This window comes from Pleurodeles waltl, chromosome 10, assembly GCF_031143425.1.
Source record: "Pleurodeles waltl isolate 20211129_DDA chromosome 10, aPleWal1.hap1.20221129, whole genome shotgun sequence".
NCBI lineage: Eukaryota > Metazoa > Chordata > Amphibia > Caudata > Salamandridae > Pleurodeles > Pleurodeles waltl.
The window spans coordinates 1,024,239,882-1,024,262,337 of NC_090449.1; the positions used below are offsets into that span (position 1 = coordinate 1,024,239,882).

A 22,456-nucleotide genomic window follows, 5' to 3' on the forward strand; every position below is an offset into this window, starting at 1 on the left:
GTACACCTTCAGGCTCCCTGGAGCAGCTGTCAAAGTAGACTTTGTGTTGATAAAGCTTCTACTCATGTTGAACTGATCTTCCCAATTGATCCACTAAAGAGGAATGCATGTAGAATCCATCTTGGTGAATGTCTTTCATATGGAAAACATCCCCATTTGTTCCAGGATCACACAGATTCTGTGTTTTTCTTTTATCAGGAGAGGGGCGGGTGGACATACAGTGAGCTCGCTTACACCTTTTCTGCCTACATTGCTTTATAATACACCTGACAAGATAAGGATACATATCCCCAGCGGATGCTAAAATAAGTATTTCCCCTGATCATTACAGGTTTCCTCCAAGTTATTTCTAGTTTACACAGAAAGATTCTTTGTTACTCCAGCAGACTCAATCCACTTGACATTGTTAAATTTAGATTCCAGAGATGGTTGTAGCAGGTGCTGCATCATCTAAAGGCAATACAACAACAGATTTAACAGTCTCAAAACAAACTGAAGCATCTGCCGCAGGTAGAACAACAACAGTGTTAGCAGCCTCCAAACACACCGAAGGATCAACAGCAGGTAGAGCAACAATAGTGTTAACAGCCTCCAAACATATTGAGTTTCTTCAGCGGGTAGAGCAACAAAAGTGTTAACAACCTCCAAAAACAATGAAGGATCAGCAGCAGGTAGAGCAACAAAAGTGTTAACAACCTCCAAAAACAATGAAGGATCAGCAGCAGGTAGAGCAACAAAAGTGTTAACAACCTCCAAAAACAATGAAGGATCAGCAGCAGGTGGAACAATAACATTTCTCCCATTAATCAATCTGAGGATACTAATTTAATTTTTTGCCTCCAATTTTAAATTCCATGATATTTAAAGTACATTTTTCAATTGTACATTTAGCCACTTTATTTATATCTGTTAGTATTATTTAATTTTCTAAGCCGTCAGGGACCCCTGAGGAGGCTTTGCAGACCCCCAGGGGTCCCGGGACCACAAGCTGAAAACATATTGTTTACTAATTGCCTCTGCAAAGCTATAAGGGGACACTACATTTTCCAGGAACGAATAGCGATCACATTATCTGTCCCTCGCCTAATACTTTTCTTATATGCAAAGGCCATAAGACCAGGGAAGCGTAATTCATTTGGGTCATCCATGGATGGCTGGTCTTAGTACACTCAGTTCTTTTCATTAAATTAATAAGGTCTGCCCCAGTGTCTGCTGCAATGCAGTCCTTCTCTACCATATTGTTTGAGCTCATGAAAGTATCCCTGTTTAATAGCTGTGACACTAATCTTAATAAAAATGATCCTTTGTGAGACAATAGAGAAAAGCACATAGCAGGTTGTATGTGGAGTGTGAAATCCTTGCTACTTACTCCCCTCAGTAAAACTCTTCTAACTTATCTTCCACACTGCACCTCACTGATTAGACTTAACAAGGACAAACACTGGTCTGGAGTAGTTTGTGCTCCCGTTTAAAGGAGACCTGGCCGGGCAGTTTGGGCTGGACTGTTCCTACTGGAGCAGGACCAAGGCTGATGTGTATAAGGCTGTTCCCTGTATGGAGCGCCACAGTGGCTAGAAATGATGGACTAGAATCCAGTCCGATATGTTCAAGCATACAAATCTTTTGTTGTCTGAATTCTTCCTTCAGTATACAGATGTACCCAGTGCACTCTTTTTAGCTAAAAGTAAATGCATCATAATTGCTGGTGGCTCTAGTGTCCCCCTGTTGTAATAAACTGTTACTAACCCTCTTTGCTCCAGAGAATTTGTACTAGAGATCTGATACAACAGCGGCAGATATATCAAAGAGTGCGAATGTGGCAGGGAAGCGTACTTGTTTAAGGGCATCCCATACCACAAATGCAGGCAGAATCCCTCACATGGTCTACCTGAGTCCTACATTCCATTGCAGATGGAAACCCAAATGGCCCAAATGGATACGGCAAGATGTATTCTGGGTTTTCTTCACAATGTGCCATATTTTGGTGAAAGTTGGACTGTGTGCCACAGGATGTACAAAGAGTCTCCACTCTTCAGATACCTTCAGTGAAAAGGACTTGAAAGCAGCTGAATCAAATTACATGCAAAGCATCTCATGCTACTCCCAGACGGTGAGGCGGGTTCTCAGCAGGTCTACTATTGAGTTTAGTAGAACCCTTATCTGCATTCTCTTCTGAACCTCCCACAGTTTACCAGCTCCACCTTGGGATGCAGTGATGTGGTTGGCCTCTTCCCAGGTGTTTACAAAATCTTCTAATGGGACGGGGACGCACATTTGTTTCCTTTTGATCAAACTAAAGGTCTATACTTGCCTGTTTTAATAGACAAAAAAAGCTCACTCATACATCCTGTACTGTCAAATCTCAACAATCTCTGCTTTGTCATCTCCCTCTTTCTACTTCACCGTAAGGCTTTCAAGGACCTTTGTTTTACTTATCTCTAGAGCTGCCCTTCTCCTGAAGCCTCCCTTCTCTTTTAAACAAATATCTTTCTTCATTTCGTCCTTCACTTTGACTTTTCTTTCTTCTCCTGTTCTGGTGCTTCTCTCTTTATCTTTTCTCCTTTTGCCTCTTGTCTCTTTCCCACTACTCCTTTTACTTTCTGCCTTCTTTGCAGATGAGCCTGTGTTGGATTATAGTTCCCTAAAATATACTAAGAATGCGACTGTCACAATTAGTGTTTTAAGCCATGTTCGAATGTTGACTATAGTAACTTACTGATTTAATAGTTCCCCATGTTTTTCCTATTTTTGTTTTACTTTGTGATTGTGCATTATACGGTGTTTGTTACTCATATATTTCCATCACAGAGTGCTCAGCTAGATTGCTGTGCATTGTTTTGCATTCAGTTTGGTATCTATGTGATTGTCTTTCAGCCAAAGTCAAATTACAAAATAAAGCTAAAAAAGTGAACTCAAGAATAGTGCCGTTGGGGTTCTCAGTGCATTCTTAAATTGATACGCTTGATTGTAGGAGTAAAGTGCTTCTTACCTCTTTCTGTTTAAGTGCTTCCAGAGACTCAAACTCTAACCTGGCCAGCTTCATCCTGATCTCATACGGTTTATCCGGGATCACGAAAGCCATCACAAATTTTATTGCCAGCAGAGCGTGCTGTGAAAGCAGAAGGAAACAATGTTATTTGCCATGAAATCTCCACCAAAAAATGGGAGAACATCAAAAAACTGCAGCTGAGAATAAACCTACATGTTTGGGTATACATTGGGGACAGTATTAGTCAGCACTCTCTTACATCTTATTCATATTCTGCTGTAAGACTGATTCAACATACACTTGAGAAGGGATCATAAGTCAGGCTTATCATAAGGAAAGTGAGGACAGACTTATGTAGCTATGCATGAACATTGCAATGGTTTTAATTACTTATGCAATAAAATGTATTCATTCATTCACATTCAACCTTATTAGTCCCATACTGAAGCAACCCTATTAGCAGCCTTTAGATCCCAAATAAAATCAAAATGGTCTGTCGTGCTCATAAGATTATGCATGGTGGTGCCCCTAACTACCTTTCTGCTCAATTGAATCATTTAGGTCTCTTTACGGGGACTTGGGAGAAGCACAGGCTGGAGGTACCTGTATTTTACAAAGCAAAGACCTCCTGGTTGTCTTTTTGTGGAGATGTTACTGTAATGCTCTATCTCCCTCATGCTTTGAGGACCACCTCAGAAAGTCCCCCATTTACAAAACACTTAAAAGCCTGCCTATTGTCTTCTGTCTTCTGACCGTGGAAACTCAAGCAGTTCTGTGATGAATTTTGTGTATTTTGTTGGTGCTCTTGACGGGATGGAGTGCATCCTGCTGAAGTTTCCTGAAGTTTCTGAAATGTGTATATCCCAGTTTGGGACCCTCTAGACCCCTCTGTGAATAGTGTCTCAATCTGCCTGGATCACGGCTGCACACAGCACTAATGATACATAATAAACTGAGTTACAGCTTACTTGATCAAAAGTGCTTTGCGGCTTCCTATGGGGATGAAAGTGCTCTGCAAATTCTCCAATACAATTAGTGGTCGAAGTGGGCAGGATCTGAGGAGTACAATGGAACCATAGTATTTTTAATTTGACAAAAATAGTTCTCCTACTTTATGTTAAAAGGCAACGGTCCTGGGAAGTTAATTTCGACATTTGGGATACCTTAGCTGAAGGGGAGGGGAGAGAGTGTCCTGTGCTGTGAAGCCAAGGGAGTGACAGGCAGCTAAAGAAGAAACAAGCCTTCTTGCTATGGTGTCTGCTGCCTGAAAGAAATGTAAATGTGTGCAACTGGTTAATCGGCAAATATAAAGGCTGTTCGGAAGCCGTGTCTTTTTGGGAGGTATTGTAAGGTGACCTGATGAGCTTTGGAGTGCATGCTTTTAATGGACAGTTATAAAACCTTGTTTGCACTAGGTACAACCTGCATATTACTCAATTTGGAAGCACTTTTTTTCTTAAACCTAAATCTTTTTGTGTACTGTGTGGCAACCTGTCATATGTTGTTTGTTATGCAATTTTAAAATAATGACACACATGGTCACAGTTCTGGGTCCTTTTAACACTAAACAGAACTGAAGTTACTGTTCCCCACTGCACCGATCAGAATCCAGTTCTGTGGCTCTCTGCTTACAGACACAGATATTTGCAGTTATTTAATTAACCAATAGAGGTTTCACAACTTAAAATAGAGCATCTCTCGCTCATTAGTTTAACTTGCATTTATTTTATGTGCAGTTACTTGAAGGTGAAAGAACAAAATACATACAGAATATTTTGTTCTTTTTAGCCACGCCTTTGACACCACCCCTACGTTCACTAATTCTCCCTCCCCCCCCCCCCCCCCCCATTGGACTCAGGATCACAGTTGCCATACTTTCTTTAATGCACTTTGAACCCTGAACAGAATAAATTAACTGGCACACTCACATGCTTTGCTAATACTACATTCAAAATCAATAACAAATAACCACCGAACAGTCTCTTATTCTTACTGTATGTTACACTCATTTTAATTGCTCAACTCTACTTCATATTTTTAATCTTTCATTTTCTTTCTACATTTACAGCCTACAGCCTTGTAAACTCATCTAATTCCAAGAAATGCGGTTCATTATCGCCGACTTCACTATTATATCAAGTTCCTTCCATCATCATAATTTCAGCTACGGAATGTCTTTAGAATTTGCCCTAGCAGCACCACCGGTGAGGTGTGATAGAGGGGCAGACAGCAGTGGTTGGGGGTGGACTGAGAAGAGAGAATATATGTGTGCCAGGATGTGAGCATGACGGTGTGTGTCAGGGCACGACACCGTCGCCCTCATTACATCTAGGAAGAGAATACCAATATAGGATCAGTGCTTAATTTGTCAATGAAAACGTGCTGGTACCCAAAGCCCTCCTCTTAAACATGCGGCTGCTGCAATTAAATGTATGAACAGGAAATACTAAGGCGGTGTAATCCTGGAGCCATCTTGGACCTCTTCCGTCCATATACAGCCACTCCCTGCCCCTTCAGCTCACTCTTGCAGCTTTCTGCTTTCTCCCTTTGTGACGTTTTTTCGTTTTTCTCTTCCTCCATCTTGCCCATATGTGTCTTTTGCTCGTAGCAAATGCTTGAGGCAGAAGAATAAGCGCCAGCCCTCAAAAATAAGTGCCAGTGCTCAGCACCGGAAACAACTAACACAAATTAAGCACTGTGCAGGATACCTGCATCCAGCATTACCAAGACTTTGACTATGGGTAATTCTGGAACATTATTTCAAGTGGCACCCTACAATATCTTTAAAACAGAGGAATTGCTAAGGAATTTGTGTATCTAGATCCTATTGTTGTGGTAATTGTTCATTTTTGGTCAGGAACTGTCACTGGGTTTTAGCTGGTGAACTGTCTTGGGCCGTATACTGGCAGAAAAAAACATGAAACATGTCAGGGGATTTCCAGGATGAAGGGGCAAATATTTAACAAGAAAAATAACTGGAATGTGGTTGAAGATCTCCCATAATGCATTCTGTTAGAACTGAGGTAACACCTTAGACTGCACACTACATCTCCTATAAGGGCTTTGAAGTGTTTTTAGCAGTAAGGAGGCCTTCTGCTGGTTTGTCTGTGCTTGCTAAATGCACCATGCACTGCAACACCCAGCAGGTGAGCCCACACCTCTACCGGCCCCCTTGCCCAGCCTCGCCTCTGAAGAGTGACAAAAACTAGGAAACACGTATCGGGAGATGTTCATCATGACCGAGGAAATGTATGCCCAAGTTGACTTTAGCTACCCTAATGCCTTGAGAAAGGACCGGTGCAACACGGAGTCCGAAGTTTTAGGAGCATGACGGAGAAATTTTAGACGAATAAAGGGAATAGATATTTTGTCAGTGTTCAGCTTATCTTTTTAATTACAGACTTCAGGGGTATTTTGGGAATGTTTATAAAATCACGAGGACATTCTGCTTTCTTCTGTAAGTGAACACAGATTCCATCTGCCAAGCGCTACATTCCGGGGCCTCGCTGAGGGGCTGGCACCATAACATTGCATCTCGAATGAGTGGATGGATGAAGGTTGCCACAGGTCAGGCTGGCTGTCTCTTTTGATGCAAGCTGGCAGCGGCTGCTGGCGCGCGAGTCTTGCACGTTGTTGGTGCCCTGAGCTATGTCCCTTCTACCCTGCTGCAGAAAAACAAAGCCAGGTTGAACTCGCAGGATTTCAGACGGTGATTTTATTTGCAAGGGTGCTAGCACTGCAGAAAGGGATTTTCTGTTCCGCGTCCAGAGACCACCCTACAAGGAAATGTATGCGCCAAGGGGCCTGCTTCTGAACAACAAGCAGGGCGTGAAGTTAGGACTCAGAGGGCAAGAGAGTGTAATACAATCAACATAACAAGCTTAATAAAAAGTAAAGAATCCATGAGGATGATGCTTTCAATTTCAAACCGTGACGATAAAAAGAAACGCAGCTAATGGCTGCCCCTATGTATATGTGCACGCTTTATGGCGTGTGTGGTTTTTAGGGTCGAGCCTGCGTTGCATGCACTCGCACATGCGTATCGCAGCGAGACGCTTTTGTATTTAGAAAAGGGCTCGGAGCCCTGTCAACTTCATGTCAGTGTTTTTTATTGGTTCGTGGGCTTGCCTAATAAAATCTGCTTGCTTTCATTAGTCGAAGGCAAGCATACGTCATGCCTTTTCCGGTGGCTAGCCCTTACATCGGGCTCGTGGACTTCTTTTTCTCTAATTTACGAGCGCGATCTCGCTTGGCAGAAGTCGAGCGCTTTACATAGTTAATTTCACTTTTTTGGGTTGTGTACACAAATGCACTTTTGCCCGATAGGTGAAAAGTCAGGTTAGGAGTTTACAACGCGATCAGCTCTAACATGAGCAAACGCGAGACCCGTTGCATTGTAAATGCTTGTTTTTTATGTCATCAGCTGGGACAGACAACAAGCTGTGAGGCCAGACCTAAACAATATAGAACAGTGGTTCCCAACCTTTTGACTCCCGAGGACCCCCACTGAATCACTGTTGGAAGCTGGGGAACCCCAAGCAATTTGTGCAATTTAAATTTCAAACATTAAAACAGTAATTCACAACAAATACACAAACGAGAACACAACAAACAAATACTCAAATTGCTAATGATAGAATTATTTTATTTTGAAAATATGCACAAAAAAAACAAAAAAATTTAATGGGAAGGTCGACCCTGCATCTCGATGACTAACTTTTTAATGTTTGGTTTTATTTAGGGAAACAGAATCCTCAGGTCAGATTCTACATTTCCCAGCCCATTTGTTTCTACTTTTAGGTACATAAGATCTGAGAAGCTTTTTCACATATAAATGTGGTGCGGAAAGGAAGTAAAACCATAAGGACCTCTCTTCTCTCCATAACCTCTCTGTCACATGTAATTCATTTGTTTTATAGCACCTCTAATACCAGTGTAGGGTATAAGAGCGCTTTACAGTGGACTACAAAGTGTAGGATTCACATGTCATCTATAGTGGTAGGCATTTTCTAAGAGTGCTTGGTTTGGAGACATGAAAACTCGGGATTCAGAACATAACACAGTGGTTAGCATGGACTTTAATAACAAGAATGGATGTCTATGCAAGCAAACATTTTTTACAGGCATTAGGATAATGAAAGACTGGGTAAAAAGATAACTTTCTAATTTCTGCCATGCAGGTTGCATGCAGCTCTTTGACCGCAGTTCATAGCTCACTATGCTCCATTATGATTGTAATTTATGAAATGCACAGTGACAAAATAATCTGTCACAAAAGCAGTAACCCACTTTGCTATGCACATAAAATACTGTTCTTTGCATGACATACGTTCTTTGCAGCAGGCATGTTAACCCTCTACGCTACCAAAGATGAGTCAAAACTGGCACAAGTCAGAACTCCCATCTCTCTCCTCCAGGAACATTAATCACATGACTTATCTTGAGGCTTTTATTTTTTGCGCGAAAGCTGGTAGATTAATTTGCAGTGCTTTTTAAACTGCTGCATAAATAAAGTAATGAATAGAGAAACTGTGTTTCTGAGGGGCCCCAACTGGAGAAGTAGCTTCCTGCTATCTCAGGCATGCGGACCCCCTGCAAATGTTTCACGGACCCCTGGGGATCCGCAGACCACAGATTGGGTACCACTGATATAGAACCCAATTCACAAAGGTACTTTTGGCTGTAAATGTCAGAGTAAGACTGAAAATATTTCTTTTACATTTGCATTTACTACTGCAGATTTCTTCAGCTGAGAAAATTGTTGCAGTATATACCACTAAAGAGGAGGGAAGTGGGCGCTCCAAAGAGTACTTTGCCTTTAAAGTATGGGAACAACCAGAGAGATTTACATTTATTGATATTCCTAAATTTCTTGATGATACCTTTCCACCCTGGAAATAGTCATGAATTTACTCCTGCTAACAGCTGGATTAAGCACCCTTCCAGGATGTGTAAGGGAAGAGCTTTCTCTTTAAGTGGAAATGTTAAAAAAATTAAAAAGCGTGTGTTTTCTCCTTTGGTGGACGTCTACATTATGAAGGAACTGTAGCCTATGGGCATTGTCACATGCCATTCCCACTAGTCCCAGTGCTTGAAGGAGTAAAGTAAGTGGGATCTGTTGAGAACAACATTCCCAATCTTTTTTAAAAAAAATACGCTAACAGTTCCTATACTTCTTGTTACCTCACCCTCAAATTCGCTGACCACACCCCCATTGCACTTTTCAAAGTTCCCACACCATTTTTATGCACTTCAACCAATGTTGACCAAACCTGGAAACCCGAGCCTGGCCACTTTCCAGCCACCCTATGGGAGCTGTTGGTGATAGGAAAAAAACACAAAAATACACTCAGGCAGAGATGTACATCCACACTCGTATTTTTAGTATTCTCCTCTCCCCTTGAAATTGGCATTATTTCCACTTCCCAATGCCCAAAGAGGCTGATTAAGAAATACAGGGACTGATTTAGAGTTTCGCTGATGGGGTTACTCCGTGAGTCATAATATGGCAGACGGGATATCTCTCACGGTTGTGACAGAGTAACTCGCCCCCCAAACTCGAAATCAGGTCTTAAATCTAATTCACAGATTTTTTTTGTGTGAGTCAGATGCAAGTAGGGAAAAAAACATCTGCAGAGCTGGTGATCATTCGGATGACCTTGCAGATTGGGTTGGGTGGAATGCACTTAGAGCAATGTGCAGATTAATTCAAGCTTTTCTGGCTTTCGCTGCCTCCATGTTATTCATAAACATAGGTGTCACTCACCCATTAAAAAATTCGCTATATATATCAGGAAATTATTTACACACTGTTAGTCATTCCCAAGGAAGGAAAGTGTCAAGCGGGCCGTCAGGAAAACAAATTGAAAATAATCTGAGCACCAAGACAGGTGTAATTTTGTTCGCATTTATACACATTTTAAATTTGTTTCCCCATAACTTTCACATATGCTGGACCCGGGAACGAAATCGGGAGAGTGACTTCTCTGGGCCTTGTAACAGGTCACCAGTTCTGCAAAAACTGTAGAAAAAGTGAAGAGAACGTCCGTGTATTTCTTCAGCAGAAGAAGTAGGAATCTACTCCTCTTCTCAAGAATAGTGTAGCGTCCTCCCCAGCCTGGGAGCATGCAAAAGCACACGCCACACTCAGAGCTTTAGATTAGATGTCTTTATTCCTCAACATACGATCACACACTGACCTGATTACATCATAACTGTTAATACCCACACCTTGACACCTCCCAACAAGTTATGTGACCTCTCTCTTAAGCCTGCCCAGAACCGCAAGGGTTCTAGTGCAGCTAGTCTCACAATACTACATCTCCCCCTTGTTAAACAAAAACTACAAACCATAGTTGTATCATATCTAATCAATGAGTCGTTGAGGCGCTCGCAGTAGTCGGCCAGATCGCGTGGTATGAGTTAGCTGATACGCATTCTGGTCGTGCACCGATGGCACAGGTTCTAGTGCTTAATCTGGACTGTCGGCAGAGTCACTTCATCCATAATTGCAGGGGCTGGAAAGTGCTTAAAATCTGACGTTGAGGTAAGTGCCTAAAATGTAACGAGTCCCATGTGATGGACTTTCCGGGACGATGTGCTGTCACTATATGTCCTCTGACCATCACCACCCTCAGAGGATCGACAGTAAATGGAGTGTCTGTTTTCTTCTTCTGTTTCTGCTTGACCAGCTTCATCCAAAACTGTTTCCTGAGCTTGTTGACAATGATCAGCATATGCCTTCATCTTGCACTTTCGAGATGTGTACAGAACGCAAACCTTAGGAATGGTCCACTGTGGCAATTTGGTTCTGATATCTCTCCCAAATAGCAAGGTGTCAAGACTCTCACCAGTTGTCGAGTGAGGAGTTGAGCAATATGCGTGGAGTGCTTGACAAAGGGCTTGATTCAGCTTGATTCTCTCCATTGATGCTTGTTAAATTTCCCTTCTGAGGGTACCCATCGTATAACACCACTGGCTTGGGACCTCAGAGGTGTAATCTTTTGATGCTTGACGTTTAGTTTGACTGGAAACTCTTTAAATTCTCGCCTATTGAATGGCTGGCCATTGTAAGCTTTGAGAATGGTGGGGATACCCCATGCTGCAAAGGTGTCGTCCAGTCGCTCAATGAACTTGTCATGGGTGACTGACAATTCCTCCACTAAAGGGAAGCGTAAATACTCCTCAATGTCTACCATGAGATGACGTCCATTTCCTAAGGGCCCAAAGGAATCAACTACAACTCTTTCCAGGGAGAGGGAGTTGCTTTACCTTTGGAGAAAGGTAGTTGCAAAGAAGCACTCCTATAGTTCCTTCTCAACTTGCTTGTCTAGGCGTAGGCACCACTCTCGGTCTCTTAGGGCTCCTTTGGTGGCTACAATGCCCGATGTCCTTCATGGACTAGTTCAATGACTTGTTGTCTTAGGCTCTCGGATAAGACTTGTCTTAGGCTCTTGGGTACGACTATCCTCGAAACTCTCAACACAGTACATTACTTGGCCACAGACAGTTTGTCCTGTACATTTTTATATTTCTGAAATTTATTATTGTCAGCCAGAGGTCGAATACTCTTCTTTCACGACTGAATCGAGATGATGTCTTTAAGAATGAGCATGTTCTTATGAGCATTAGTAGCAGAAAAAAATCTGTTCAATAGATAAGGCTACCTGCGTGCTGGACCTCACAATGAAATTAATGTACTCTTCAGCTGTTTTGAATATCGAACTGTGTTTGTGTGGAGGTAATTGTGAAGAGTATTCCGAAGGGTTCTGATCTTTACCTGGCTTGTGTACAATTACATAGGTGTACTCTTGCAGTCACAACTCCCACTTCTCAATCTAGAGTAGGCATCTTGGCTTTCGGGTTCTCAAAGATGGTGAGCAACGCTTTGTGGTCTGTAATGATGGTAAAACGTTTTCCATATTGAAACACATCAAAATGTTTGCAGGCCCACCCTACAGCTAGACTCTCCTTCTCGGGCTGAGAATAGGCACGTTCTGTGTCAGACAAGCTTCAACTGGCATAGGCCACAAAGTGTCTCTGAGCATTCGGAGGACCATTATTGTGAGCAAGGATTGCCCCCAACCACACCGGGCTCACATCAACAGTGATCTCAGTATGGAACTAAGGGTCGAAATAGGCCATCTCAGGTGCGTTTTCAATGGCATGTTTAATTTTTTTGAAACTCTGATCTCATTCAGCAGACCACTGCAAGTGGACATTTAGTTTCGTCAACTCCCTCAATGGGGCACTCACTGTACCAAATTCATGAATGTAACTTGAGCAATAACTGGCCATGCCCAAGAAGTATCGGGGCATGGTGATATCTTGTGTGGACATGTAGCTGACAGTGCTTAAACTTTATCTGGGTCAGGAGTCATTCCACCATCAAAGAATATGTGCCTAAAGAATTTAAGCCTGTTTTTTTGAAACGCACACTTTGCTGCGTTCAGAGTGAGACATGCATCAGCACGCAATTGGCACACTTGTGTGAGAGCTCTGTCATGCTCATCTCGTGTTGCTTCAAACACTGGTATGTCACCACTGTAGATAAAAGCATGCGTGACAGGTTGAATTATTCGACGTATGACATCCTGAAATATCTCTGCTGATCACACACTACTCTAATTACGTCATAATAATTAATAATCACACCTTGACACCTCCCAACAAGTTATGTGATCTCTCTCTTAGGTCCACCCAGAACCTAAGGGTCCTAGCACACATGGCCTCACAACTGTACAAATAGTACAATAAAATGAGTGGATTAAGTACAGCACTTTAATGGGTCAAGCTAGAATCTCATCGAAGGCTACCCCTAAACCAAACCCTAACTGGCCTAATGTCAAACTCACATTCTTGGCAGTAGAATAGCCTCTGATAGTAGCACTTCTGTCTCAAAATTATTTCTTGCTAATGAGAGCCACAGCCAATACAGCACCAATCTCACATGCAGATCAAAACTTCGCACTAGACCAGTTTTCATGCCTCCACCTCTGCAAAGACATCTCTCCAACGAGCAGGAACCTCAAGATTAATAGAGAAAGAGAACCAGATATGCAGTTTGGTGGTTGGTATTCCATCCATCAGGCTTGGAGAGGACATTACATCTGCCACCCTGCTGGACTACCATCCGCCAAATTTAGAGATCACTGCTGGCCCAGCGATGATCTCTGTTCCTTGACAAGAACAACCATCATGGCAGCTCTTGTCATGGTACAAAATGGTTAGGGGACAGCCAACCACCAAACTTTTACAAACCTTTTTGTTTTTTTCATTAGTGAAAAAAATGACCCCACACCAGGGAGTTTTTTCATGGGCGTGGTGTTTGGGATGTCACCATGACAGTGCTTTTGCCTGTCCCTCACCAAAAGGTTTACCGGGTGGTCATGGATAATTAAAAAAAAGGACATCATCCCGACCACAGTAAATAGGGTAGAATGTGTAATACCCTTTCTCTGACAGCCCTTACTCTATCAGGTAGTCGCAGGAAGCTTTCCAGACCCTAAACAGGGCAGTTGGACCATTAGTTTGGTGGAGCGGTTACTCTTGTCCTGTTTGAGATGGAGTATGCTGTCAGCCAAAATCTAAAACACTTCCAGAGAGTTAAGCTACACAAAGGGAAGTTATGATTACATGATTCAGTATTTATCTCAATATCTGGCCCTTAATCAACACACAATGGCGGTAATGAATTTGAAAGCAGGAAGGCAGACACTTTCCTAGAAATCTTTATTTGCAGTTCTTAATTGGATTTTTCTTCATGACACCAGTGTGACATGTTGTCTTTTTCAGTCAATGATTGGATTGGAACTCCATTTTACCATAGTGGGGTTTCTTGTTTCCCCAGTTGAGATATTTCAATTATATATTAACATTTGGAAGTTTGATTCTCAGATCTATAATGTCTTCAGATATGATGTCAATAGAAGTTGCCAATCAAAGTTACTAATTATTGCATATATTAACTTAGGAGCATCTCAGCTGTGGTCTTGTAAGAACCACAATAATTTGGTTTACAGAAAAACATGCATCATTATGTCTTGGCTTGGCAAAAATAAATGATAATGTTCGCCTAGGGGAATGAAAAGTTATGCACTCTCCAAGTCTTTTTAAAGAAATACAGCTAAAACCAGACAGGGGTGTCTCTGACAGTCACTTAAAGTGCACTGAGTTTTTTCACACCTCACAGTGACAACTGGCCGCCTCCTAAATATCAGCCCTGGAGGAGAAGAGTAGACTATCTTAAATGTGAATAGAGTGTCAGCAGCCTGTTTAGCAGGCCTCAGGCCCATGCAGATGCCCCAAAGCAAAACATCTGCCGAATACACAATGGGCAAATACCTTTTATTACAGATACAAGAAAAAAAATTGATGAGATGGGAATGTCCCCTGCAGACCTGGATTGGGAACTGAAAGCAGTCCTGGCAAAAAATGTTCGAAGAGCTCCCGCTCTTTCCCCATGTCTTTCATTCCAGTCACTTTATTTCCAATCTCTCCCCAACAACCACAGGGGCCTGCTTTCATAAATCCAGGCGAGTTGGAGACAGAGACAGCACCTGTCGACCTTCAAATCCAGCCTTCAATATCTCCAGGACACTGAGGAAATGCCCAATGGAATAAATGGCCAAACAGGCCCTAATCCCCTGTGTGTCAAACGGGCATTTACCCCTGCCACGAGTGACCCAACTTCATATGAAACTAGCATCCTGATTTTTGTTGGCCTGGCCAGCACATTAATCCAGTGTGTGTGCTGAGGCCTACGCCTGCCCACAGTGATTCCAAGTTCCAGAACTTGTTCTGTAACATGAAGGAACTCACCAACCGTGCCCCTGCACTGGCATGGGGCCTGTTAGACCCTGGTTGTTGACATCAAGTGCTGTTGGTAGCATACCAAAATTTTTGTAAACTGATAGTACTGAGCAGACCTTTTTTCTGTTTTAGGATGCGTGCAACCTACTGGCTGCACTCGTGCAAACATAACACTGCCCTGACATCCTGTGTGCAAGTCGAGTGCATGTACCTATGTGCAGAGGGTAGCTGGACTCAGTGCTCTGGTGAGAGTCTGATTGCTGGAATCAGTAGAATCCATTTTGGATAGAACCTGGCTTGTCCCAGAACAGGATGGGATACAGCTTCCCAGACAGTGAAAAAATACTGCTTGCATTACTGGAGCAGAGAAGAGAAGACCCAGACAAAGAAGTGAGGGAAGATGGACACAGGGCTACTTAGAAATCAGGACCTTTTAGGAAGGGGTGGCTGATTAGTCCTTCCTTAGTGCTGTCATCTGGTGAATGGTGAAGCACAAGGGATGCCAGCAGATTGTCTTAAATGTGACAACGTTTCTAGACATAGCCTGTCCTTTTGTCTTTTCCTGAATGTTACTTCAAGAAAGCTGACGACAAGCAGGAGCCGCATCTCCTCACATCATTGTGCCAGTCTTTGGAGATACTCCTGCTCAGAGCCAGCATCCACAATATCTGGTGTGAGAGCCATTACCTTGCATAAAGGCTGTATCTGCCTTGAAGGCAGAAAATTACATTTGAAAGGGAACCACCCTAAAACTGGTGCAGGGCTCAAGGCAGTAGAGCAACATCCCTTGTATGGAAAATGCAGAATATAAAGGTGACATACAACCATCCCACTTGGTTCTAGTTCCTGGTGCTTACTGGCCAAGGAAAGGAGTGGTCCCAGTTCTTCCTGACCAAGAAAAGGAGTATTCCACAGAGTACGTGAAGAGGTACTAAGATCCAAAGCTTGTGTGTGAAAGTTAGTCTCCCAGAGGGGAAACGACATTACTATCAGCCTGCACACACTATTGGAGAAGTTGTGGGTCTATTTAGCACTGAGTAACCTCCAGCATGCTCAGAGAGTAGAGTACTTGGCTGTGCAGCAAGAAAGAATGTTCTGGAAGAGAAGCCCATTTCCCAGTGCACGGAACACTCAGAAGAAGTCAACTTGTGTAAAGGTGCTTTCCTTGTTGTGATCCAACCTGAGTGAAGTCACCAGGCCTCAACTGTGTGGGTCATTTAACAAAATGCATGAGGCAACAACACCCCCAAAAGTTGTAATGTGCTGTCCAGAAACTTTGTTCTGATCTGAGGGATCTGTCCTGCCACTACTGATGACCTGTGGACCAAGACATCACTGTCATAGAAGAAAGACTCAACCGATGGCTCGGAGGCTGCGAGTGCCAAAGGTAGATGATTGCTGAACCAACCAGGGCTGCTGTGCTGTTTTCTTCAGTGATGTGATCTGAGAGGCTGGACCATAGCCCTGGCCTTGCTCCCACTGATGGAGATGCTGCCCTTGATTCTAAGAAGGGGAGACAATACACCAATGCAACACTGAAGCACATTCACACAAACAGATAATACAGCAGGCTGTCTGAAGAGACTAGAGTTAGAACTGCCTTGAAAGGAGTAACAAGTGCAGAACTGAATGAGGTGGCATGTTACAATCTGAATTGACCAGTGGGTTCTCACACTGAGAGATTGTGCAACTAAAAAAAGTAGCAAACTCGCACCTGAGCCAATCCTTGCCCTCAGCTTCCCTGCATTAATAGGTCATTGGGCGAGAATGGGAGATGCCTTCACTGTTCTAGATCTCTGTAGCAGGGAGGGAACTGCCACCACTGAAACAGGACACTATGGTGGGTGTGTGCCTTTATTCGTTGGTTTTGACTGCACTCTTGAAGAGTTCTGTACCTAAACCCCAGTACGATTTTTAGTATTTCAGTTTGCTGTGATATTAAAGTACTTCTGTTTTTATTGAGACAAACACTGGGGTAGACCGTGATTTATTGTATCTGCTGTTTCACTGGTTGTGTCCTGAGTTTCAGCCCCCATTCCACCCTTCATGAGAAGCCTCTGACTGCTCGCCCTCGCTACCCTGAGAGTTAAGTGCGGAAAGAGTAGTATTTGGACCAGCTTGCAGAGCCAAAGTAGGAAGGACCCCAGGACATGACTGGCAAATTACCTCAACTGCCATGGTTGCAGCCGAACAGGTCCTGTCTGACTTGTGCCCCCATGAACGGTATATGACACACATGATTCACAAAAAAAGTATTCAGAGAATCTAATTCTTGTGGCTAGTCACATCTGATTTCTAGTCCCTTGAAACACCATACTTTGGAATTCATACACAAAAAATTCCAAGCTCATTAAAATATTTTTATTGCACTGGCTGAACAAGGCAAGTATTTTTCTGTTTTCAGACTTAAAATGTTGACTATTACCACCAGTAAAACAACCGACTAGTCATCCTCTGGTGAAAAACGGACAACTAAGAATGTATTTATTCGGCCACAGAACTCTTTTTTCCAACAGAAAGGTGACACTTTGAGTAAACAGCCAAGAAACTGACAAAAATTGGACTTTAGCAGTCTTTGACAGTGGTTCCCAAACTTTTGACTTCTGTGGACCCCCATTTTATCATTACTGGAACCCGGGGACCCCCACTGAATAATTATTGGAATCTGGGGACCCCCCACTAAGTCATTAATGAAAACTGGGGACCTAATCTGTTAATATTATTAAATTTTCTAAGCAGTCGCGGACCCCCTGAGGAGGCATCGCGGACCCCCAGGGGTCTCCGGACCACAGGTTGGGAACCACTGGTCTATGACATGCCACTCTGCCCTGTTGGAATACAAAGAACAGTAAACCTAGGAAATAAAATCTTTCTTTAAAGGTCTCCAGCTCTGAGGAAGGCAGTCACATTTAAAAAAAAGTGAAATGATTCAGCAACCATGACTAATGAACACGTGTAATAGGACTCTGAGTGTTCCCCATTCTCGACAATCCATACGTAATTGAGGAGCATGATATGGGAAAACCATTGCAACGAACAAGCGCTAATAACATAGCAGCAGATCACGCCCACAGGAGTAAGTGGCACTTTGAGAATCATGCCGGATCCTCTTGTTCCAACCCTATTATCATACTGACACATAGGTCTTAACCCAACAGAAACAGCATCTGCTTAGGCAGACTTGTCTTCAGCGATGCTCAAAGCTTGACTAGTGAGCACTGTGGGGACCAAAGTGGATAGCGGAATAAATAGTTTAAGTGAATCACAAACTCGCTATGAAACAAACACCTGATGTAGTCTAGGAGGGGCATCTCATGTTGTATGTCATGCTTCCTCTAAAAGGAAGAAGCCAATGCCTATAAGCACCATATCTACCCTAATCTGGCAGAAATCTGCGATGGATGATAATCAAGATCACGGGTTTACTGCTATTCCATAAGCACGAACTCTTAGTACCAAAAAATCCTCTTGGAGATCAGGACTTGGGGCCAGATGTATCATTTTTTCAAATAGCGATTACCTAATTGCAATTATCTGCAAATCGCAATTACGTAATCACTATTTGAATGTATGAAACTCCAGGAGCTTCATTTAGCGATTCCCAATGGCTCGCAAATTGACCTACCTCATAAATATTCATGAGGTAGATCGCAATTTACGACCCATTGTGCATGGCGATAATCACATGGATAGTAGCCTGCTGGGCTCAGCAGACCACCATGTCTGTAATGCCTTTTAAATAAAGCAATATTTTTTTTCTTTTTAATGCAGCCCGTTTTCCTTAAAGGAAAATGGGATGCGTTTTAAAAAAGAAAAATGAAAAGCTTTCTTTTCACTTTTTTAAGAGCAGGCAGTGGTCCATGCGAATGGGTTACCACCTACTTAAAGTAGATGGTAAAATGCGAATGTTTTGCGACTGCATTTCAGTCACAAAACATCCCTACATACCTCTGCGATTCGGTATTAGGAAGGGACGCCCATGACACACCCCTTCCTAATACCGAATCGGTATGTAGTCGCAATTCCAATTTGCGATTCTGTAACAAGTTACCAAATTGCAAATTGGGATTCATACATACCAAAATGCATTTTTGCGATTGCAAACTCGCAAAAATGCATGCTACATCCGGCCCTAGGTTCTTTCTGCTCACCCTTTTTTAAATCGAGCGCGCAAGCCCTTTGACATGTTATCAGTATTGTGGGCTTGTAACCACGCCCACCACATGTCCATCACTTTCACTCATTCGTGGGCTCGCCTTTCAAAAATCCTTTATCATCATTGGTAAATGCTTTACGTTTGTCCCTCCTTGGGGTGGGTTTTGTTACCGCCTTGCAGACTGTCCCTATAACATGGATAATTGCATGATTGCTGATAAGTTTGACTGCAAGCAAACTTTTTTCTTTTTAAGTCTCTCCTTCACGCTCATGGCGGCCATGGCGCTGTGAATCAACACACATATGTAAACTGTTTTAATTTTCAATTTATGTGGCAAGTAAAGTCCAGTTAGGAATTCACAAAGCTAATAGCTCTAACTCGAACAAATGCGAGACACATTGAATTGGAAACGCTTGTTCCCTTTTTCCCTTTATTAAATTATGCCACCAAGAAAGGTGATTAGAACATGGATGGTGTATGAATGCTTATGAGGGATTGCAGCAGTAGATAGCCTCAAATTCCCAAAAAAGGATCTGTGACACTTGTTGATGGCAAAAGTTAAAGCCCTCCAGAAGACACAAAGTTATCAGTCATTTCTATGATCACCAGATAAGTACTCAGAAATGCTCATCTCACCAGGCACATTGTCTCTGATCCAAATCATGTAATTAGAAAAGCATTATGATGCTCATCACATTGACCCCATTAGGTTTGCTGGAGGTTCAAAGATCTAATTTCATGGTGTGCACTGGAACCTTCTCATCTTTTGTAAATCGTTTGAAGATATGCATCCAAAGGCTGCTGTCCCTTTTAAAAACACCTCTTAGAATATCACTACCAAATATTGTTTATCAAATATTGTTTATAAAAACAAACAAACACAAAGTAGCCAAGCAACCATAAAAATATTCCAGCATTACAATATTAAAAAAAAGAGTTAAAACAATCTAAGATGGCGGTAACAAGCATTTACCATTGCTGCCTGCAAAGTTCCTATCTGCTTTTCAGCAAACACAGGTCTTACAAACGTAGAACACAGTGTCTGCAAATTCAGACCAAAAATAAATATGTGACAGATCCAATGGCCTACTTTTACACAAAAGACAGGGTCAGTCTTAACATTCAACCCCGTCCACCGTCCTCTATCATTGACCAGGGGGAAGCCCTCCATTTTTAGATTTCAAATATAAATTTCAGACTTTATCCTCCTGAATGGCATTAAAATAGAACAGGGGCGAACACGTAGAAGACTCTAGTCAAAAACCCTGAGCAATATAACAGATCCAACCAAAAGCTCTGCTGAACAATAGCAGATTTTCCCACTTTTTTTAGTACACTGGGGAGGAGCAATCCAATACTAAATCACTGGTGAGACCCAACTTCATTAATGAACAAATAACAAAATGTATAAAGTCAAAAAGGTATGCCCGATTCTTTCTAATTTCCAAAAGCATCAGGTGCTGCAGCCTACTGGGCAAGCAGAGGGTCAGGAAAGCGTTCTTAGCACTTGAGCGTAGCCTTGGTATGCGATGCTATGGAGAAGGTCCAAGCAAACACTTTCTATGCACATCCCCAGCAGGTGGCTAAAAGACCCTTCCATACATCTACAGCAGATAACACAAAGAGATTCTTCAACTCAATAAAGTACCAAAGAAGGAATTTCTACCTCATAAACATTTTGCAGAGACTAGGAGCCAGATTTAGAGTTGTGATAGAGTAACCCGTCTGCTGAACTCTAAATCAGGGCCAAAATATTCCTACCATCCACCGACACGTGAATGGCCAACAGCCTTCTTCCCACTGTAATTAGCGAACACTTTTGCTTTTGTAGACGTGCACACTATGCAAGGTTACAGGAGAACGTCGGTCTCAGATTTTGTATATTGTTTTGTTGCCTGTAGCCAGAACACATTCAGACACCACCTAAAGTTTGTTCCCACATGATCCTTAGGAAAAATCATGACTTTAATTTGATAATATCCTCATGTTCAGGTGTTGCGAGCAATTCAAGGCCAGTGTACCCTATATCAAATAATTACTGTGTCCTACCTTGGAGGCAATCCACTTGTACCACTAATTCAATAGTGAAAAGTAGAAGTAGGGATGGCAAGCTGTAAGAAATATTTTGTGTTCCATTTCAATAATCTCACTCAAATCAAAGACAACTCCAGCATTCCAGCTGCACAGTAGAGACAAGAAGAGCAGTCACAAGTTTAAAGCCTTTTTCTAGCAAACATTTTCATTATGTTTTAGAGATTTTAACGTAAACGCTTATCTTAACCAAACTTTGGCATGTGACCACAGAGAAAAGTCAATAAAAATGAATCCATGAGCATTTAGTCAGAAGATCCCCTTATATAGGTCCATGTGATTCCTCCACTCATTCAATTGGAGGTCAAAGAGTCCCCAATTATTCAAAATCAATGATCCATCTCCTGTGCTCTAATTAGGCAGAAAAAGTGCACAGCACCTACTGTTCTTGGGCAAGACGTACTCTAGATCCCAGTCCTCATGGCAAAGGCTGACTTCTGTCACAAGATAGACTTTGGTCTCTGCATACGCATTGTGGCTGTTACCTCTTTAAACTCAACAGTGAGAAAATGCACTTTTTAATCAGTCGATATTACCTGTGCATTAGAAAAAAAAGACTGAGATCGGGCAGTGCTAGGATATCTTGAGTAGTCGGTCTGGAAATGTCTCCACCAACCATTTCCTCATTTGCTCATCTTGCCTCACTCCAGATCCCCACTACTATGCAAAGAGAAAATTTATGTATGAGCCCTGCTTTTCAAGTTTCTCCTTTCTCAACATTAAGCAACAATTTCAAGTTTGATTCACTTAAGGTGAGCTAGCATATAGTAACATCTGTGCAGAACTGTATATCCTTAGCAATTTCAGTGCATATCTTTTGCTTGTGCAGAAGTTATAAATTGATGCCTTGTCATCAAGATGCACGCTCCAATCTTTCCTGCCTGGTACTGCAATTGCCCCAGCACAGCCACAAAGAGGCTCGAGTTTAAATGCTGGTGTACATCTAATACATGTGCCTGCTGCCTTTTTAACGCGGAACACACAAACTTTCTGCCTCCCTCCGTATTTTCCTCTGTCACTGTCATCTGTTGAGTTGCTGTGAAGGATTGGAGTGGATCCAGAAGGAAGCCTAATTACTCTCCTCTGTTCCTTAGGCCTTTGTGAGGCAAAAAGGTACCCATCCTAAATGCCGCTGTGAAAGCCCAGGAAGGGATTCTTGGGTAAGTATGCTATTGTGGACAGTTAGACATGGAAATACACATATTTTGATCAGAATAATCCATGAGTGTAGAGTTCAACGATGGCAGGGGAAATCTTCAGACTTTATTTTGGAGGAGTGTGCATGGCAAACTAATTTGGTGCTCTTTTCAGGAAAACCAGTAAGTTGAGGTTCCGGACTTCCAAAAAGAATATAATATATATATTACCTAGTGGGGGTCGCCACTAGGTAGTTATGGTTAGGATCTAGT

General features: G+C 42.4%; 1 protein-coding gene across 2 annotated transcripts in view; it reads right to left on the bottom strand.

Moving 5' to 3' along the window:
• Nucleotides 1-22,456, bottom strand: part of ANO10 (anoctamin 10) — a 515,470-nt gene that overhangs the window by 146,412 nt on the left and 346,602 nt on the right. For both annotated transcript variants that reach the window (XM_069211970.1, XM_069211969.1), the window contains exon 12: nucleotides 2,990-3,109. In XM_069211970.1, the coding sequence (XP_069068071.1) occupies nucleotides 2,990-3,109 (120 nt within the window). The remainder of the gene's footprint in view (nucleotides 1-2,989; nucleotides 3,110-22,456) is intronic.